Source organism: Heterodontus francisci, chromosome 7 (assembly GCF_036365525.1).
Source record: "Heterodontus francisci isolate sHetFra1 chromosome 7, sHetFra1.hap1, whole genome shotgun sequence".
Classification (NCBI taxonomy): domain Eukaryota; kingdom Metazoa; phylum Chordata; class Chondrichthyes; order Heterodontiformes; family Heterodontidae; genus Heterodontus; species Heterodontus francisci.
Window position 1 is genome coordinate 130,849,402 of NC_090377.1, and position 16,047 is coordinate 130,865,448.

The 16,047-nt window shown below is 43.3% G+C and overlaps 1 protein-coding gene across 3 annotated transcripts in view; it reads right to left on the reverse strand.

The window, feature by feature from the left end:
• LOC137372321 (aldehyde oxidase 1-like) overlaps positions 1-16,047 on the reverse strand; it is a 119,896-nt gene that overhangs the window by 46,027 nt on the left and 57,822 nt on the right. For all 3 annotated transcript variants that reach the window (XM_068036160.1, XM_068036159.1, XM_068036158.1), the window contains 4 exons: positions 11,576-11,702; positions 7,058-7,180; positions 5,461-5,554; positions 159-283 (listed from right to left, as the gene is read on the reverse strand). In XM_068036160.1, the coding sequence (XP_067892261.1) occupies positions 159-283; positions 5,461-5,554; positions 7,058-7,180; positions 11,576-11,702 (469 nt within the window). The remainder of the gene's footprint in view (positions 1-158; positions 284-5,460; positions 5,555-7,057; positions 7,181-11,575; positions 11,703-16,047) is intronic.

Consider the following 16,047-nt stretch of genomic DNA (forward strand, 5'->3'; position numbering starts at 1 on the left):
GGCCAGAAGAGGAACAGTCATGTTACCTCACCTCTAACAGCAGCAGCACAATCAGCAGAAGTAGATCTCTCACCCGTTAGCACTTAAACTGTTGGAAAATGAACTGTCATGAGTAATGGGGGTAGCAGCCTAGATCAGGGTGAATTACAATGACTTACCTGGCAAAATGTTGGATGCTGGGTTGTGCAAACCATTTCGATTTCTCTGTCCTCACCTTTGGGAATGACGAGGACACAATGGGTTTCCATGTAAAAGTGTTCCTGGCCTCCAATATGGATCTGTCCTGTAAATAAAAATACTGGTATTGAATCTAAAAGGATTACTTCACACACTGGCGGTTGCATGAAGTTAATTGAATTCCGATACTTTAATCATGATCAGTACAGAAGCCAAAATTAAAGTATGAACCCAATGTGTCATCTATAATCATTCACACTAACAGACACCATCCCATCACTCTGTGAGGGAATCACAAACCCCATCCCATCATCATGTGGGGAATCACAGACGCAGACTCCCATCCCATTTCTGTGGGGAATCACAGATCCTGATCCCATCACTATGTGGGGAATCACAGACATAAATATCTGTCCAATCTCTGGATGGGGAATCACAGACACAAACCCCTGTCACACCACAGTGGAGAATCACAGACACACACCACTGTCCTGTTACTGTGCAACAGCTCAGTTTCTGGCAGTTGGCTTGAGGTTGATACGAGTTGGGATTGGAATGCTGGATATAAAGTTTCTGATGGACTAGAATGTGTTGGGATTTATTCCTGTTCAGCCACAGCCTCTAACTCACAAAAGCAAAAACAGACTCTCAGTCATAGAGTCATAGAGACATAGAGACATAATGGCACAAGAACACAAGAAATAGGAGCAGAAGCAGACTATATGGTCCATCGTGCCTGCTTCACCATTCAATACGATCATGGCTGATCTTGGGCTTCAATTCCACTTTCCTGTCCACTCCCCATATCCCTTGATTCTCTGTAAGACCAAAAATCTATCTATCGCAGCCTTAAATGTATTCAGTGATGGAGCATCCACAACCCTCTGTGGTAGAGCATTCCAAAGATTCATAATCCTTTGAGTGAAGTAATTTCTCCTCATCTCAGTCCTGAACGATTGCCCCCTTATCTTGAGACTGTGTCCCCGTGTTCTAGATTCCCTGACCAGCGGAAACAATCTCTCAGCATCTACCTATCAAGCCCTTTCAGAATCTTATATGTCTCAATTAAGATCGCCTCTCATTCTTCTAAACTCCATAGAATAGAGGCCCAATTTACTCAGCTTCTCATCATAGGACAACCCCCTCATCCCAGGGACCAATCTAGTAAATCTTCACTGCACTGCCTCCGGTGCAAGTATATCCTTTCTTAAATGTGGAGACCAAAACTGCACACAGTATTCCAGGTGCGGTCTCACCAAAGCCTTGTACAATTTTCGTAAGTCTTCTTTAATCAATCCCCTGGCAATAAAGGCCAACATGCCATTTGCCTTCCTAACAGCCTACTGCATCTGCATGTTAGCTTTGTGCGTTCCTTGTACGAGTACCCCCAAGTCTCTCTGAACATCAACACTTAGTAGTTTCACACCTTTTAAAAAATATTCTACTTTTCTATTTTTAAATAGAAACAAAACCAAAACAAACAACTTCACACTTCCCTACATTATACTCCATTTGGCATTTTGTTGCCCACTCACTTAACCTGTCCATACCTCTGTGCAATCACTCGACATCCTCCCCGCAGCTTACCTTTCCACTGAGCTTTGTATCATCAGAAAACGTAGATACATTACTCTCTGTCTGTTCATCCAAGTCATTAATATCGAGTGTAAATAGCTGAGGCTTCAGCTGTTTGGTTTTGAACGGAATATGCTTTTGTTAAAGCCTTTGAATTGTTTCTTTAAATGTTTCCCACTGTTCATTTTACCACCATACCTTCCAGTCTATTTACCCAATTAACCTTAGCCAGTTCTCCCCTCATACCTTCATAATTGGCTTTGTTTAAGTTTAAGATTCTTGTTTGTGATTGAAATATGTCACTTTCAAACTTAACATGAAATTCAATGGTATTATGATCACTATTTCCCAGTGGACTTTTTACTGTGATATTGCTTATTAACCCTGCTTTATTACACAATACAAGATCTAGGATAGCTTTGTCCCTAGTTGGTTCTACAACTTATTGCTCCAAGAAACTGTCATAAAAGCATTCTACAAATTCATCTTCTAGACCATTGTTGCCAATTTTATTGTCCCAGTATATATGCGGATTAAAATCCCCCACAATTAATTCATTACCTTTTTTACATGCTCCAATAATTTCCCGTTTACTGTTCAGTCTTATAATAAAACTACTGTTAGAGGGCCTGTAAATTACTCCCACCAATGTTTTCTGACTCCTGCTATTCCGTATTTCCACCCAAATTCTACTTCATGATCTTCTGAGGCCAGATCCCTTCTTATTAATGTCCTTATGCCATCTTTACTATCAGAGCTACCCCTTCTCCTTTGCTATTCTGTCTGTCTGTCCAAAATATTGTGTACCCTGGAATATTCATTTCCCAACTTTGATCTCCTTGTAACCATATCTCGGTAATGGCAATTAGATCTAGATCATTTACTTCTATTCGTGCCACTAGTTCATCTATCTTATTACAGATGCTTCATGCATTCAGATAAAGGAATTTCAATTTCATTTTTTTAACCTCTGTTCCCTGCAAAGACCTTATTTGCCAATGTGCAATTTTTGTTAAACTCTCTGTCCCTTCCTGTCCCATTCTGTTGGCAGTTACCCACATCATATCCTACTCCGATGCACCGACCTCTCTTTGGATTTCTAAACTTCCCTTTACCCAAACCCTTCCACCACCACCCCCCCCACCCCGCCCCACCACCGTTAGTTTAAGGCCCTATCCACAGCCCTAGTTATGCGATTGGCCAGACACTGGTTCCAGTCCAATTCAAGAGAAGTCCACCCCAACGGAATAGCTCCCTCTTCCCTGAGTACTGGTGTCAGTGCCCCAAAAATCGAAACCCCTTCTTCCCACACCACTCTGAGTTCTCTAATCTGCTTGACCCTGTGCCAATTTGCGCGTGGCTCAGGTAACAATCTGGAGATGATTACCTTTGATGTTCTGCATTTTAGTTTGGATTCTAACTCCACAAATTCTCTAAGCATAACAACATTTCTTGTTCTACCTATGTCATTGGTTCCCACATGAACTACGACAACTGGATTCTCCCCTTCCCACTCCAGCTTCCTCTCCAGCCGGGAGGAGATATCCTTAACCCTGGCACCGGGCAGGCAACACAGCCATTGGAGCTCCTGGTCACAGCTGCAAAGAACAGAATCTATCCCCCTGACCATACTGTCTCCTATCACTACTACATTCCTCTTCACTCCCCCACTGGAATGGCATCTTTCATCATGGTGCCATGGTCAGTCTGCGCATCCACCTTGCAGTCCTTCTCTTCATCCACACAGGTAGCAAGGACCTCGTACCTGTTGGACAAGGTCAGGGACTGAGGCTCCTCTATCACTACATGCTGATTCCCCCTACTGCCTCATCTGCAGTCACTCCCTTCTGTCCCTGACCATTGGCCTCCCTGTTGTAAGGGATGTGACTGCCTCCTAGAACAAAGTGTCCAGGTAACTTTCCCCCTCCCTGATGCTCCGCAATGTCTGTAACTCAGTCTCCAGCTCAGCAATTCTGAGCTGAAGTCTTGCAAGCTGCAGACACTTACAGCAGACATGGGTTTTTTTTTATCTCCAAAATATACTTTATTCATAAAAATCTGTAAAAATTACATTCCCAAACAGTTTAAAACAGCATCAAGTCAAAGAATACAGACAGTGCAAAGGTGATCAGTTACCTTCTATACAATCATGAGTTGCCTCACAACCCTTCCATTTCATTGTCATGCCATATACATTTTTACATTTACAGCACACAAAATTTCTCAGACATGGTTGTTTGGGATTGCAGTGCATTCCAGAAATTCCCACATGCTGCAGTTGCAGCACACCACCGGCACTGCCATCTCTGTACTATCTCTTTTTAGTCAATTAGTTAATAATTCAAGCTGAAGGAAAGGAAAGTTACACTCACTTACCTTAGAGTCAGAAGAAGACGACTCAGCAACTGCTGGAGGCTGAAAAAGATAGGAGAAGGAGTCCCTGTTTCCCCCCTGCACCAGAACTTACCACGGGCACCAAATTTCCAAAATCACTTTGGCAAATGTCTCACTCAGGCAACCGTCTCTCGCCAGCTGCGTCCCCTCACTGCATTCCAGAAGGCACAGAAGGAGGCCTTTTTGCCCACTGAGTCCATGCCAGCTCTCTGTACAGCAATCCTGTCAATCCCACTCCCCCACTTTATCCCTGTAGCTCTGCAAGTTTATTTCTCTCAAGTGCCCATCCAATTGCCTTTTGAAGCCATTGATAGTCTCTGCTTCCACCATCTTCATAGGTAGTGAGTTCCAGGTCATTACCACTCACTGTGTAAACAAGGTCTTCCCCACATTCTCCCTGCATCTCTTGCCCAAAATCTTAAATCTGTGTCCCCTAGTACTTGTACCATCAGCTAATGGGAACAATTTTTCTTTGTCTACCTTATCTAAACTTGTCATAATCTTGTATACCTCTATCAAATCTCCCCACAATGTCCTTTGCTCCAAGATAGATAACACCAGCTTCTTTAACCTAACCTTGTAACTAAAGTCCCTCATTGCTGGAAATAAAGCCTGGCTACCCGGCCCGAACACAACTAGACTCGACTACATGTGTCTGGTTCGGGTCTGGTCAGGTCTATATTCCGAGTCCAGCATTCGGGCTCGGGTCGGGTTGGGCTGGACAGTGCTGGTTCCGGGAAGTCACGGGACCAGGTTTACCCAAGATTCCCCACAACTCCTTCTGCATGAATAGCCTGTTGCCAGAACAGATGAAGGATATTCGTGTCGGGTCAGGCGCAAAAAAAAAATTAAAGGACTCGAGCTCGGGTTGGCTGTGGTCGGGCTGGGCCCGGGTCGGGTTTTAATTTTATACTCGAGCCATGCTTTATCTGGAACCATTCTGGTAAATCTCTTCTGTACCCTCTCAAGGACCCTCACATCCTTCCTAAAGTGTGGTGACTAGAGTTAGACACAACATTTTAGTTGTGGCCTAACCAGAGCTTTATAAAGGCTGAGCATAACTTACCTGCTTTTATACTCAATACCTCTATTTATGAAGCCCAAGATCACATGTGATTTGCTAACTGCTCTCTCAATATATACTGCCATCTTCAAAGATCTATGCACGTGAGCCACCTGGACCCTATGTCCCTGCACACACTTTAGAACCATTTTATAAATGGAAGTTTGTGTGAAAGTTAAAGTTCTGATAGCAATGTTAGTCATTTTTCCATGTAGTAGCAAGCTATTAAACAGTGTAATGTGTAACTGGACCTTCGAGTTGTTGGTCGACTCTTTCAAAGGCTGCATCAACATTTCCATTCTCCAGTTTCCTGTGGGCATGAAAGGACTGGTGCTGAATCGCATCCTGGGAAGAGATTTTAAAAGCATCATCTTTTAATTGTCTGCAATTACAATTCAGTACAACATCTGTACAACAGAGTGCATCAAAACAGGGCCTGAACAGCTGCTCTTCATCAAAAGAGAACAGCCTTGTCTTCCTCTCCTCACACCATTGATTCTCCCACAGGAGGCATCAGCTCCAGTATTAACTCATCCCCACTCCTCACAAACCCCCCACTGTGTTTCCACATCCTGCTTCCCACAAACCTCCCACTTTGTTCCCTCACCCCCACTCCCCAAAATCTCCGTTTGTTCCCTCACTCTGCACCCCATACTGTGTTCCCTCACCCTGCACCACGCAAACCTCACACTGTGTTCCCTCATCTTGCACCATGCAAACTTCCCACTGTGTTCCCTCACCCTCCTCACCACAAACCTCCCACTGTGTTCCCTCAGCCTGCATCATGCAAATCTCCCACTGTGTTCCCTCACCCTCCTCACCACAAACCTCATACTGTGCAAATAGGATGTTTCCCCTGGCTGGTGAATCTAGAACCAGGGACATAATCTCAGAATAAGGAGTGGGCCATTTAAGACTGAGATGAGGAGAAATGTCTTCACTCTATCCCAGAGGACTGTGGAAGCTCAATCATTGAGCATATTCAAGACAGAAATTGATAGATATCTGGATACTAATGATATCAAGGGATATGGGGATAGCGAAGGAAAGTGGCATTGAGGTAGATGATCAGCAATGAATTAATTGAATCATGGAGCAGGCACGACAGGCTGACTGGCCTAATCCTGCTCCTATGTTCCTAGGTTCCATCGCTCCACCCCTCCCAAACCTCCCACTGTGTTCCCTCACCTCACTCCCCCAAATATCCAACTGTGTTCTCTCAGCTCCATTCCCCAAAACAGCTCACTGGCTTTCCTCCGACCTGACTCTGATACCTCCCCTCCACTCACCGCCCCCACCCTGCTTACACAGTCCCCCCTCATACATTTTCCCTTTATACATTCCTCCTCATATTTCCTCTCCACTAACACCCCTAACATACCTCCCCCTCCTGTCATTCACAACCTACTAACTAACTGGAATCTAATCAAAGCGGTCAGGTTAATTGAATTTGAATAACAGGTAACCAGGAGTGAGTTATAGGCTGGAACCCAAATCGAGAGGTTCCAGTGAATTATAGATAGAATAGCAGGTTGTGACTTTTGGTTTGGAATCTAATCGAGAGGTTAGGATAGGTTACTTACAGTAAGAGATACCTGGGAGTGAGTTAGAGGCTGAAATATAATTAAAGGGTTTGGGTGGTTTAATATATAGAATAGCGGACCCCCAGGAATGAGTTACAAGATGGAATGTAAACAAAGGGATCAGATGGTTAATTCATATAGCATTTTACACTTCAGAAATACTTCATTGGATGTGAGGTGTGTTGGGATATCCTGAGGTTCTCTGTTCTATGTTAATTGGAGTCCTTTCTTTCTATCTCTTTCTCTGGTCTTGTCCAGCACAAACCTCCAAAGTGAGGACAAGGGGCTCCAGTTCTTCGTACTGGATCTTCACAGCTGCAGCTGCCATCTTGGCGTGCACCTGGTTGTCGGCAACGACTCCACAGATGATGTGTCCCACACAGGTTACCTGTAAAGAAGGATAGAGCATGTTGAGACCAGACCGAGACCAGAGTCACAGACCAAGACCAGACAAAACCAGTGTTATCAATGTGTGCTGTCTGTGCAATCGCAGCCTGGTGCAGAACGTTTGTAACTGCTGTTAATCACTGTCTGATCTCAGCATCGAACCCCAGAAAGTGTCCCCATCCAGCTTGTTGGCTCATCATTTAGTAAGGCACGGATTAGTCAAGATCAGCCAACATGGATTTGTTAAGGGAAGGCCATGTTGGACTAACTTCATTGAATTTTTTCAGGAGGTAACCAGGAGGGTCAATGAGGATAGCATATTTGATGTAATCCACATGGATTTTAGCAAGGCTTTTGACAAGGTCCCAATGGCAGACTGGCCAGAAAAGTAAGAGCCCATGGGATCCAAGGGCAAGTGGCAAGTTGGATCCAAAATTGGCTCAGTGACAAGAAGCAAAGGATATTAGTCAACTATTGACTGTATCGGTGACATTTCCTGCTCCCGCTCCGAACTGGAAAACTTTATCAACTTTGCTTCTAATTTCCACCCTTCTCTCACCTTTACATGGTCCATCTCCGACACTTCCCTTCCATTCCTCGACTTCTCTGTCTCCATCTCTGGAAATAGGTTGTCTACTAATAGCCATTATAAGCCCATCGACTCGCACAGCTACCTTGACTACACTTCTTCCCACCCTGCCTCCTGTAAGGACTCCATTCCATTCTCCCCGTTTCTTCGTCTCCGACGCATCTGCTCTGATGATGCTACCCTCCATGACAGCACTTCTGAAATGTCTTCCTTTTTCCTCAACCGAGGATTCCCCCCCACTGTGGTTGACAGGGCCCTCAACCGTGTCCGGCCCATTTCCCACACCTCTACCCTCACCCCTTCCTCTCCCTCCCAGAACCGCGACAGGGTTCCCCTTGTCCTCACTTTCCACCCCATCAGCCTCCATATCCAAAGGATCATCCTCCGCCATTTCCACCACCTCCAGCGTGATGCCACTACCAAACTCATCTTCCCCTCCCTTCTCCTGTCAGCATTCCGAAGGTATCATTCCCTCCGCGACACCCTGGTCCACTCCTCCATTACCCCCACCACCTCGTCCCCTTCCCACAGCACCTTCCACTGCAATCACAGAAGGTGTAATACCTGCCCATTTACCTCCTCTCTCCTCGCTATCCCAGTCCCCAAACACTCCTTTCAGGTGAAGCAGCAATTTACTTGTACTTCTTTCAATGTAGTATTCTGTATTCGCTGCTCACAACGTGGTCTCCTACATTGGGGTGACCAAACGCAGACTGGGTGACTGCTTTGCGGAACATCTCCTCTCAGTCCGAAAGCATGACCCCGAACTTCCGGTTGCTTGCCATTTCAACACTCCCCCCTGCTCTCATGCTCACATCTCTGTCCTGGGATTGCTGCAGTGTTCCAGTGAACATCAAAGCAAACTCGAGGAACAGCATCTCATTTACCGATTAGACACACTACATATTGCCGGACTGAACAGAGTTCAATAATTTCAGAGCATGATGGGCCCCCATTTTACTTTAATTTTTAGTTATTTTTTCTTTTTTTGTGCTTATTTTATTTTATCTTAGTTTGTTCAGTTTGCCTACCCACTGTTTTTTTTCATGTTTGTGCTTGTGGCTGTTCAGTTTTCAGTCCATTAACACCTTATCTGTACCAATGCTTTGTCTTTCAGCACACCATTGACATATTGTTTGCTTTTGCTCCTTGACGTTCTGGTCGGTTATTGTCTGTGACCTTATCCTATCTACACATTCTCCTTTGTTATCTCTTGCCCCACCCCTGCTTTACTTTGCTTAAAACCTTTCACATTTCTAATATCTGCTAGTTCTGAAGAAGGGTCACTGACCTGAAACATTAACTCTGCTTCTCTCTCCACAGATGCTGCCAGACCTGCTGAGTATTTCCAGCATTTCTTGTTTTTATTTCGGATTTCTAGCATCTGCAGTATTTTGTTTTTATAATAGTCAACAGTTGTTTTTGTGACTTGAAAGCTGTTTAGCAGGGATTTGCTAGGTCCCTTGCTTTTCATGGGAAAGATCAATGATTTAAACTTAAGTGTAAGGGGCATGATTAAGAAGTTTGTAAATTATACAAAAACTGGCCACATGGTTGATAGTGAGGATGAAAGCAGTGGACCTCAGGAAGATATCAATGGACTGGTCAGGTGGACAGAAAAGTAGCAAATGGAATTCAATCTGGAGAAGTGTGGGGTAATGCATTTGAATAGGGCAAACAAGGCAAGAGAATACACAATAAATGGTAGGATACCAACAGGAAACTATTGTTTAATTCAAAAAAGACACAATGGCTGGACATGTTCCTTTTGCTTGCAGAGGACAGTTCCCTGCATATGAATATATGTAGCTTCCAGCAAGGGTAAGTGAGCTACACTGTGAGCTCGACTGATAATTTTAAATTGGTTATTAGAGTAATTCTTAGCACACTCAGGATTGTTAAATAAGTGCTGTCCAATCACGGAATCACATTTAATGTTAGACATCATGTTCGGAGTTTCTCAAGTATGGGCTGGTTGAGTATCATCAGTACTTTGCCTATTGTGAACAGCCAAAGGGACGTTCTGTTTGATAGAATCCACCAGTCGTTGGGATATATGGCCTACATACCTGGCATCGCACCGGCACTGAAAATCATATACCACATTATTCATTTATGTGATCAGCAGAACGTCTTTTTGGCTTGACGGCAACATCCTGTTAGTGGAAAATGCGACTTATGTTGCTACTGCATCGTAGCAGCGTGAAACGGCTAACTTCACCTGCTGCTCAAATTTTTGAAATACCTTACCCCTTCAGGGTAATTCATCGGTTTCCACAAAAAACATGTTTTCTATGGAATGATCCCTAACCTCCTACCCCTTGCATATTTCCAATACATGGATGATACATTTGCTGTATTTGAATCTGCATGTAAGAATTTCCTTACACACCTTAATGCACTCCATCACATGCTCAAATTCACCTTTGAAATGAGCAGTCGCATGAACTCCCTTTCCTCGATGTGCTAGTTGAGAAATCCCTTAATGGGCTCTCTACTACTGTCTACTGCAAGCCTATCTTCACTGGTCAATATGCGCATTGGGATTCCTACAGCTCCACATGCTATAAGATTGGCCTTATCGGCAATCTCGTAAATAGGGCCCAACCCATTTGCTCAACATGCAAGCTCGACACAGAAATAGCGCACATCAAAGCCAACCTGTGAGAAAACTGCCACCCTGTTCAGATCATTGTTTGTTGTGCATTGCACATACTCACGAATGGGCCTATGTGGGTACAATTGGTTCTTTACATTTAGGACTGAGATTAGGAGAAATTACTTCACTCAAAGGGTTGTGGATTTTTGGAATTCTCTACCCCAGAGGGTTGTGAATGCTCCATCGTTCAATACATTTAAGGCTGGGATAGACAGATTTTCGGTCTCTCAGGGAATCAATTAGTATGGCGAGCGGGCGGGAAAGTGGAGATGAATCCTAAGATCAACCACGATCGTATTGAATGGCGGAGCAGGCTCGATGGGCCATATGGTCTACTCCTGCTCCTATTTCTTTTGTTCTTCTGTTCTAAGGTCGGCGCTTTTGGACCTGTAAAGTGCCCAGTCTACCTCAAATTACCTTGGAAGGGTAAGATATATCAAAACTTTGAGCAACAGGTGAAGCTAGCCGTTTCAGACTGCAACTGTGCAGTAGCAACACAACTGGCATTTTCCACTAACAGGGTGCTGCCATCAAGCCAATAAGATGTTCTGCCTATCACATAAATGAGTAATATGGTTTATGAATTCCAGTGCTGGTGTGATGCTAGGTAGATAGGCCATACGTCCCAATGACTGGCAGATCCTATCAAACAGGTTGTTTGCAATCGGCAGAGTACTGGCTGTACTCAAGCAGCCCATATTTGCAAACCTCAGAACACAATGTCTAACATTAGATGTGATTCTGTGATTGGACAGGACTTGCTGGACAATCCAGAGTGTGCTAAGAATTACACTAACAACCAATTTAAGATTATCAGTTGGGATCACAGTGTGGCTCACTTACCCTTGCTAGAAGCTACATTTTTCATATGCAGGCGAAAGGAACACATCCAGCCATTTTGCCTTTTTAGAATTAAACAAAAACGTGGGGGACAGTATGCATCTGCATGGCAATGCCTCAAATAATCAGAGCTGACTTGTCAACCATACAGCACCCTTTTCTCATCCAGTATAAACTGTTGCTCCCTTTGCAATTTGGCATTCTTGCATCTGTCCTAATGAGTACAAGTTGAAAACCTTGGACAAAATGTCTCTTTTTTCAGCAGTACTCAAGCTCTGTACTGCCAAGCGACTATACGTTGAGTTTACCTTATTTTCACATAGAATCTCCTCCATGCCTGCTAGCATCTGCACTTTGTTTTTCCCTGGAACGTCCTGAGCAGTGATGATGTCAAAAACCCCGGGGAAGTGCAGTGCCTCCGCTATGTCAATTGACCTGGATCACGAAGTGAAGTAAACATGGAGTCAGCACATGGACTACTGGGCTTAAGAACATAAGAGCATAAGAAATAGAAGCAGGAGTAGACCGTATGGCCTCTCAAGACTGCTCTGCCATTCAATAAGATCATGGCTAATTCTCAACCTCAACTCCACTTTCCCGTCTGATCACCTTAGAGTCCAAAAATCTATTGATGTCAGCCTTGAATGTACTCAACGACTAAGCATCCACAGCTCTCTGGGTTAGGGAATTCTAAAGATTAACAACCCTCTGAGTGAAGAAATGTCTCCTCATCTTGGTCCAAACTGGCCATCCTCTTATCCTAGGTCTATGACCCTTAACTCTAGACTCTCCAATAAGGGGAAACAGCCTCTCAGCATCTACCCTGTCAAGCCCCCTCAGAATCTTGTGTTTCAGTGAGATCACCTCTCATTCTTCTAAACCCCAGAGAGTATAGGGCCATTCTACACAAACTCCAGGTGTAGTCTCACCAAAACCCTACACAACTCCTTACTTTTGTACTTCAATCCCTTGCAATAAAGGCCAACATGCTATTTGCCTTCCTAATTTCTTTTTGCACCTGCATGTTAAGTTTCAGTGTTCTCTGTACCAGGACACCAAGATTCCTCTGAACACCAGCATTTAATAGTTTCTCACCATTTAATTTTTTTTTTCTATTCTTCCTACCAAATGAATAAATTCACATTTCCCCACATTATACTCCATCTGCCACCTTCTTGCCCACTCACTTAACCTATCTATATCCCTTTGCAGCTTCGTTATATTCTCCTCACTGTTTACTTTCCCACCTAGCTTTATATCATTAGCAAATTTGGATACATTACTCTAGGACCCTTCATTAAGTCAATAATATAGATTGTAAATAGCTGAGGCTCCAGTACTGATCTTGGCAGCACTCCACTAGTAACAGCCTGCCAACCGGAAAATGACCTGTTTATTCCTACTCTGTTTTCTGTCCCTTAACCAGTCCTCTCTCCATGTTAATATATTACCCCAACCCCACAATCCCTTATCTTGCACAACAACGTTCCAGGAGGCACTTTATCGAATGCCTTTTCAAAATCCAAGTATGCTATATCCATTGGTTCCCTTTATCTACCCTGCTAGTTACATTCTCAAAAATTCTAATAGATTTGTCAAACACAATTTCTATTTTAAAAAACCATGTTGACTCTGTTGACTCATATTATGATTTTCTAAGTACATTGTTACTACTATCTTAATAATGCATTCTAGCATTTTCCCAATGACTGATATCAGGATAATTGACCTGTGGTTCCTTGCTTTCTCTCCCCCTCCTTTCTTGAATAGTGGAGTTACAGTTGTTACCTTCCAATCCACTAGGACCATTCTAGAAGCTAGGAAATTTTGGAAAATCATAATCAGTGCATCTACTATCTCTGCAACCACCTCTTTTGGAAACCTAGGATATAGCTCATCAGATCCCAAGGATTTGTCAGCTTTCAGTCCCATTATTTTTTCCAGTAATTTTTCTTTACAGATACTAATTACTTTAAATACCTCACTCTCATTGCAGCCTTGGTTCCCTGCTATTTCTGACATTTTTTTGTGTCTTCTACAGTGAAGGCAGTAGGACCGGCTTGGTGATTTTACTGCAGATGGCCTCCAAATTACCCACCTGCTGGCTCACCTCCAATTAAGGATGGCTGGCTAGTTCCTGATGCTGCAGGCATCCCCACCAGAAAAGATGGGCGCTGCTGAGGCAGGCAGGAGACCTCAGGGCGCCTCCAGGTAAGTAAATTAAAATATAAAAATTTCGGGGTCTAAGGGTCATTGGGGTAAACCCCTCTAGGGGAATTGTTGGTGCTGCAGGGGCTGCCTTCCCTGCTGTCTGGCTTCGATGGCCCCCTGCAGCAGGGAGGCCAAATTCATTCAGCTAGCAGCCTCCCCACATTGTGGGGAGGGGAGGGGAAATGGGGTGGGGTGGTCATCACACTATTGACAAAATGATGAAAATTCTATAAAATGGCCCTGAATAGAGCCTTCAATTAAGCAAATTGACTGTCCACCTCCTTGGAGCAGCGGCCTTGCAGCCCGTCACTAGGAAACGTCCCCGGTGATGGGACACTGGTTGGGGGGGGGGGGGGGTAGTAAAATTCTGCCCAAAATATTTGTTTGTAATTTCCTTATTTCCCCATAATAATATCTTCTGCCTCAGCCTGTAAGGGACCCCATTTACTTTCACTACTCTCTTCCTTGTTACATACTTGTAAAATCTCTTACAATCCATTTTTATATTCCTGGCTAGTTTACTCCATTCTCTATTTTTTCCTCTTTTTTGGTCATCCTTTGCTGCTATCTGAAACTCTCCTCATCTTCAGGCTTACTACTCTTTTTGGAAATATTGTACACCTCTTTTAATCTAATACTATCTTTAGCCTCTTTAGTTAGCCATAGATAGATCACTTTTTTCTGTGGAGTTTTTATTTCTCAATGGAATGTGGATTTGTTGAGAATTATGCAATATTTATTTAAATGTTCACCACTGCTCATCTGTCATTGTACCTTTAATCTAATTTCCCAATCTATTTTAGCCAACTCATTCCTCGTACCTATGTAATTGGCATTAAATTCAATTCTCTAGTTTCGAACTTAGGTTTGCCACTATCAAACTCAATGTGAAATGCTATCAAATTATGATCACTCTTTCCCAAAGGATCCCTTACTGAGAGATGAATAATTAACCTTTCTCAATACAAACAAAGATCTAAAATAGCCTTTTCTGTGGTTGATTCAATGCCTCATTGCTCTAGGAAACTTCCTCATATGCTTTCCATGAACTCCAAACTACTTTTGCCAATTTGTGTCTTTAATCCACTTTGTTTTGAAACACAGCCTTTCAACACAACTCAATCCCAAATCACCTTTGTGTAGAACAAAAGATCAAACATCCCTAAACATAACTAGTCCCTAGTGAGACATTTTTTGAAGGCATTCTGAAATCCACATACACCACTTTGAATTTTGTTCATTCTGTGCTGGAATTAAATTTGGTTTTCTGTTTATATCAATTATTTTGGATTGTAGCCTGAGTTAAATGGGATAGCGTGTGATTGGGAGAGAGCTCGAGGAGTTACAATGTGTGTTAAGCAGATAGGGCATGATTGGGAGTGATATCAAGGAGTTATGGCATGTGTTCAGTAGATATGGCATGATCGGGAGAGAGATTGAGGAGTTATAATGTGTGTTAAAAGGGACAGGGATGTTGTCCAGGATGTTGTCTACATAGGTTTTAAGAAAGTGTTTGACAAAGTATCACATAAAAGGCTGGTTAACAAAATTAAGGCTAATGGAATAGGAGGGTCAGTGTCAGCTTGGATAAAAAATTGGCTTAAGGACAGAAAACAGCGAGTTGTGGTAAATGGTTATTTCTCAGGCTGGAGGATGGTGGACAGTGGTTTTCCCAAAGAGTCAGTGCTGGGACCACTGCTTTTTTGAAATTGGAACACAAAATAAAATTTTAAAATTTGCTGACAATATCAAACTTGGAGATGTGGCAGACAGTGAGGATGATACCAATCCACTGCAACAGGACATAGCCTAGCAGAATGGACAGACAAATGGCAAATGGAATTTCATACAGAGAAGTGTGAGGTGATGCATTTTGGCAGAAGGGATATGGAGAGCTAATATATACCTAATGGCATAGTTCTAAAGGGTGTGCAGGCACAGAGGGACCTGGGGGTTCATGTTCATAGGTCTTTGAAGGTGGCAAGTCATATCGAGAGAGTGGTTCGTAAAGCATATGGGATCTCGGGCTTCATAAATAGATGTACTGAGTACAAAATCAGGGATGTTATGCTGAACCTTTATAAAGCTCTGGTTAGGTCACAACAAGAGTATTGCATCCAGTTCTGATCACCACACTTTAAGAAGGATGTGAAGGTCCTTGAGATGGTACAGAGGAGAGTTACCAGAATGGTTCCAGGTATGAGGGAATTTAGCTACAAGGTTATCCTGGAGAAGCTGAGATTGTTCTCCTTGGAGCAAATGGGATTGAGAGGAGATTTGATCAAGGTGTACAAGATTATGACAGGTTTAGATAAAGTAGACAAAGAAAAGCTGTTCACATTTGCTGTTGGTACAAGGACTAAGGGACACAGATTTAAGGTTTTGGACAAGAGATGCAGGGGAAGTGTGAGGAAGAATTTCCTTACACAGCGAGTGGTAATGACCTGGAACTCGCTGCCTATGAGGGTGGTGGAAGCAGAGACAATTAATGGTTTCAAAAGGAAATTGGATGAGCTCTTGAGGAAGTAAACTTGCAGAGCTACAAGGATAGACTGGGGGGAAATGGGAC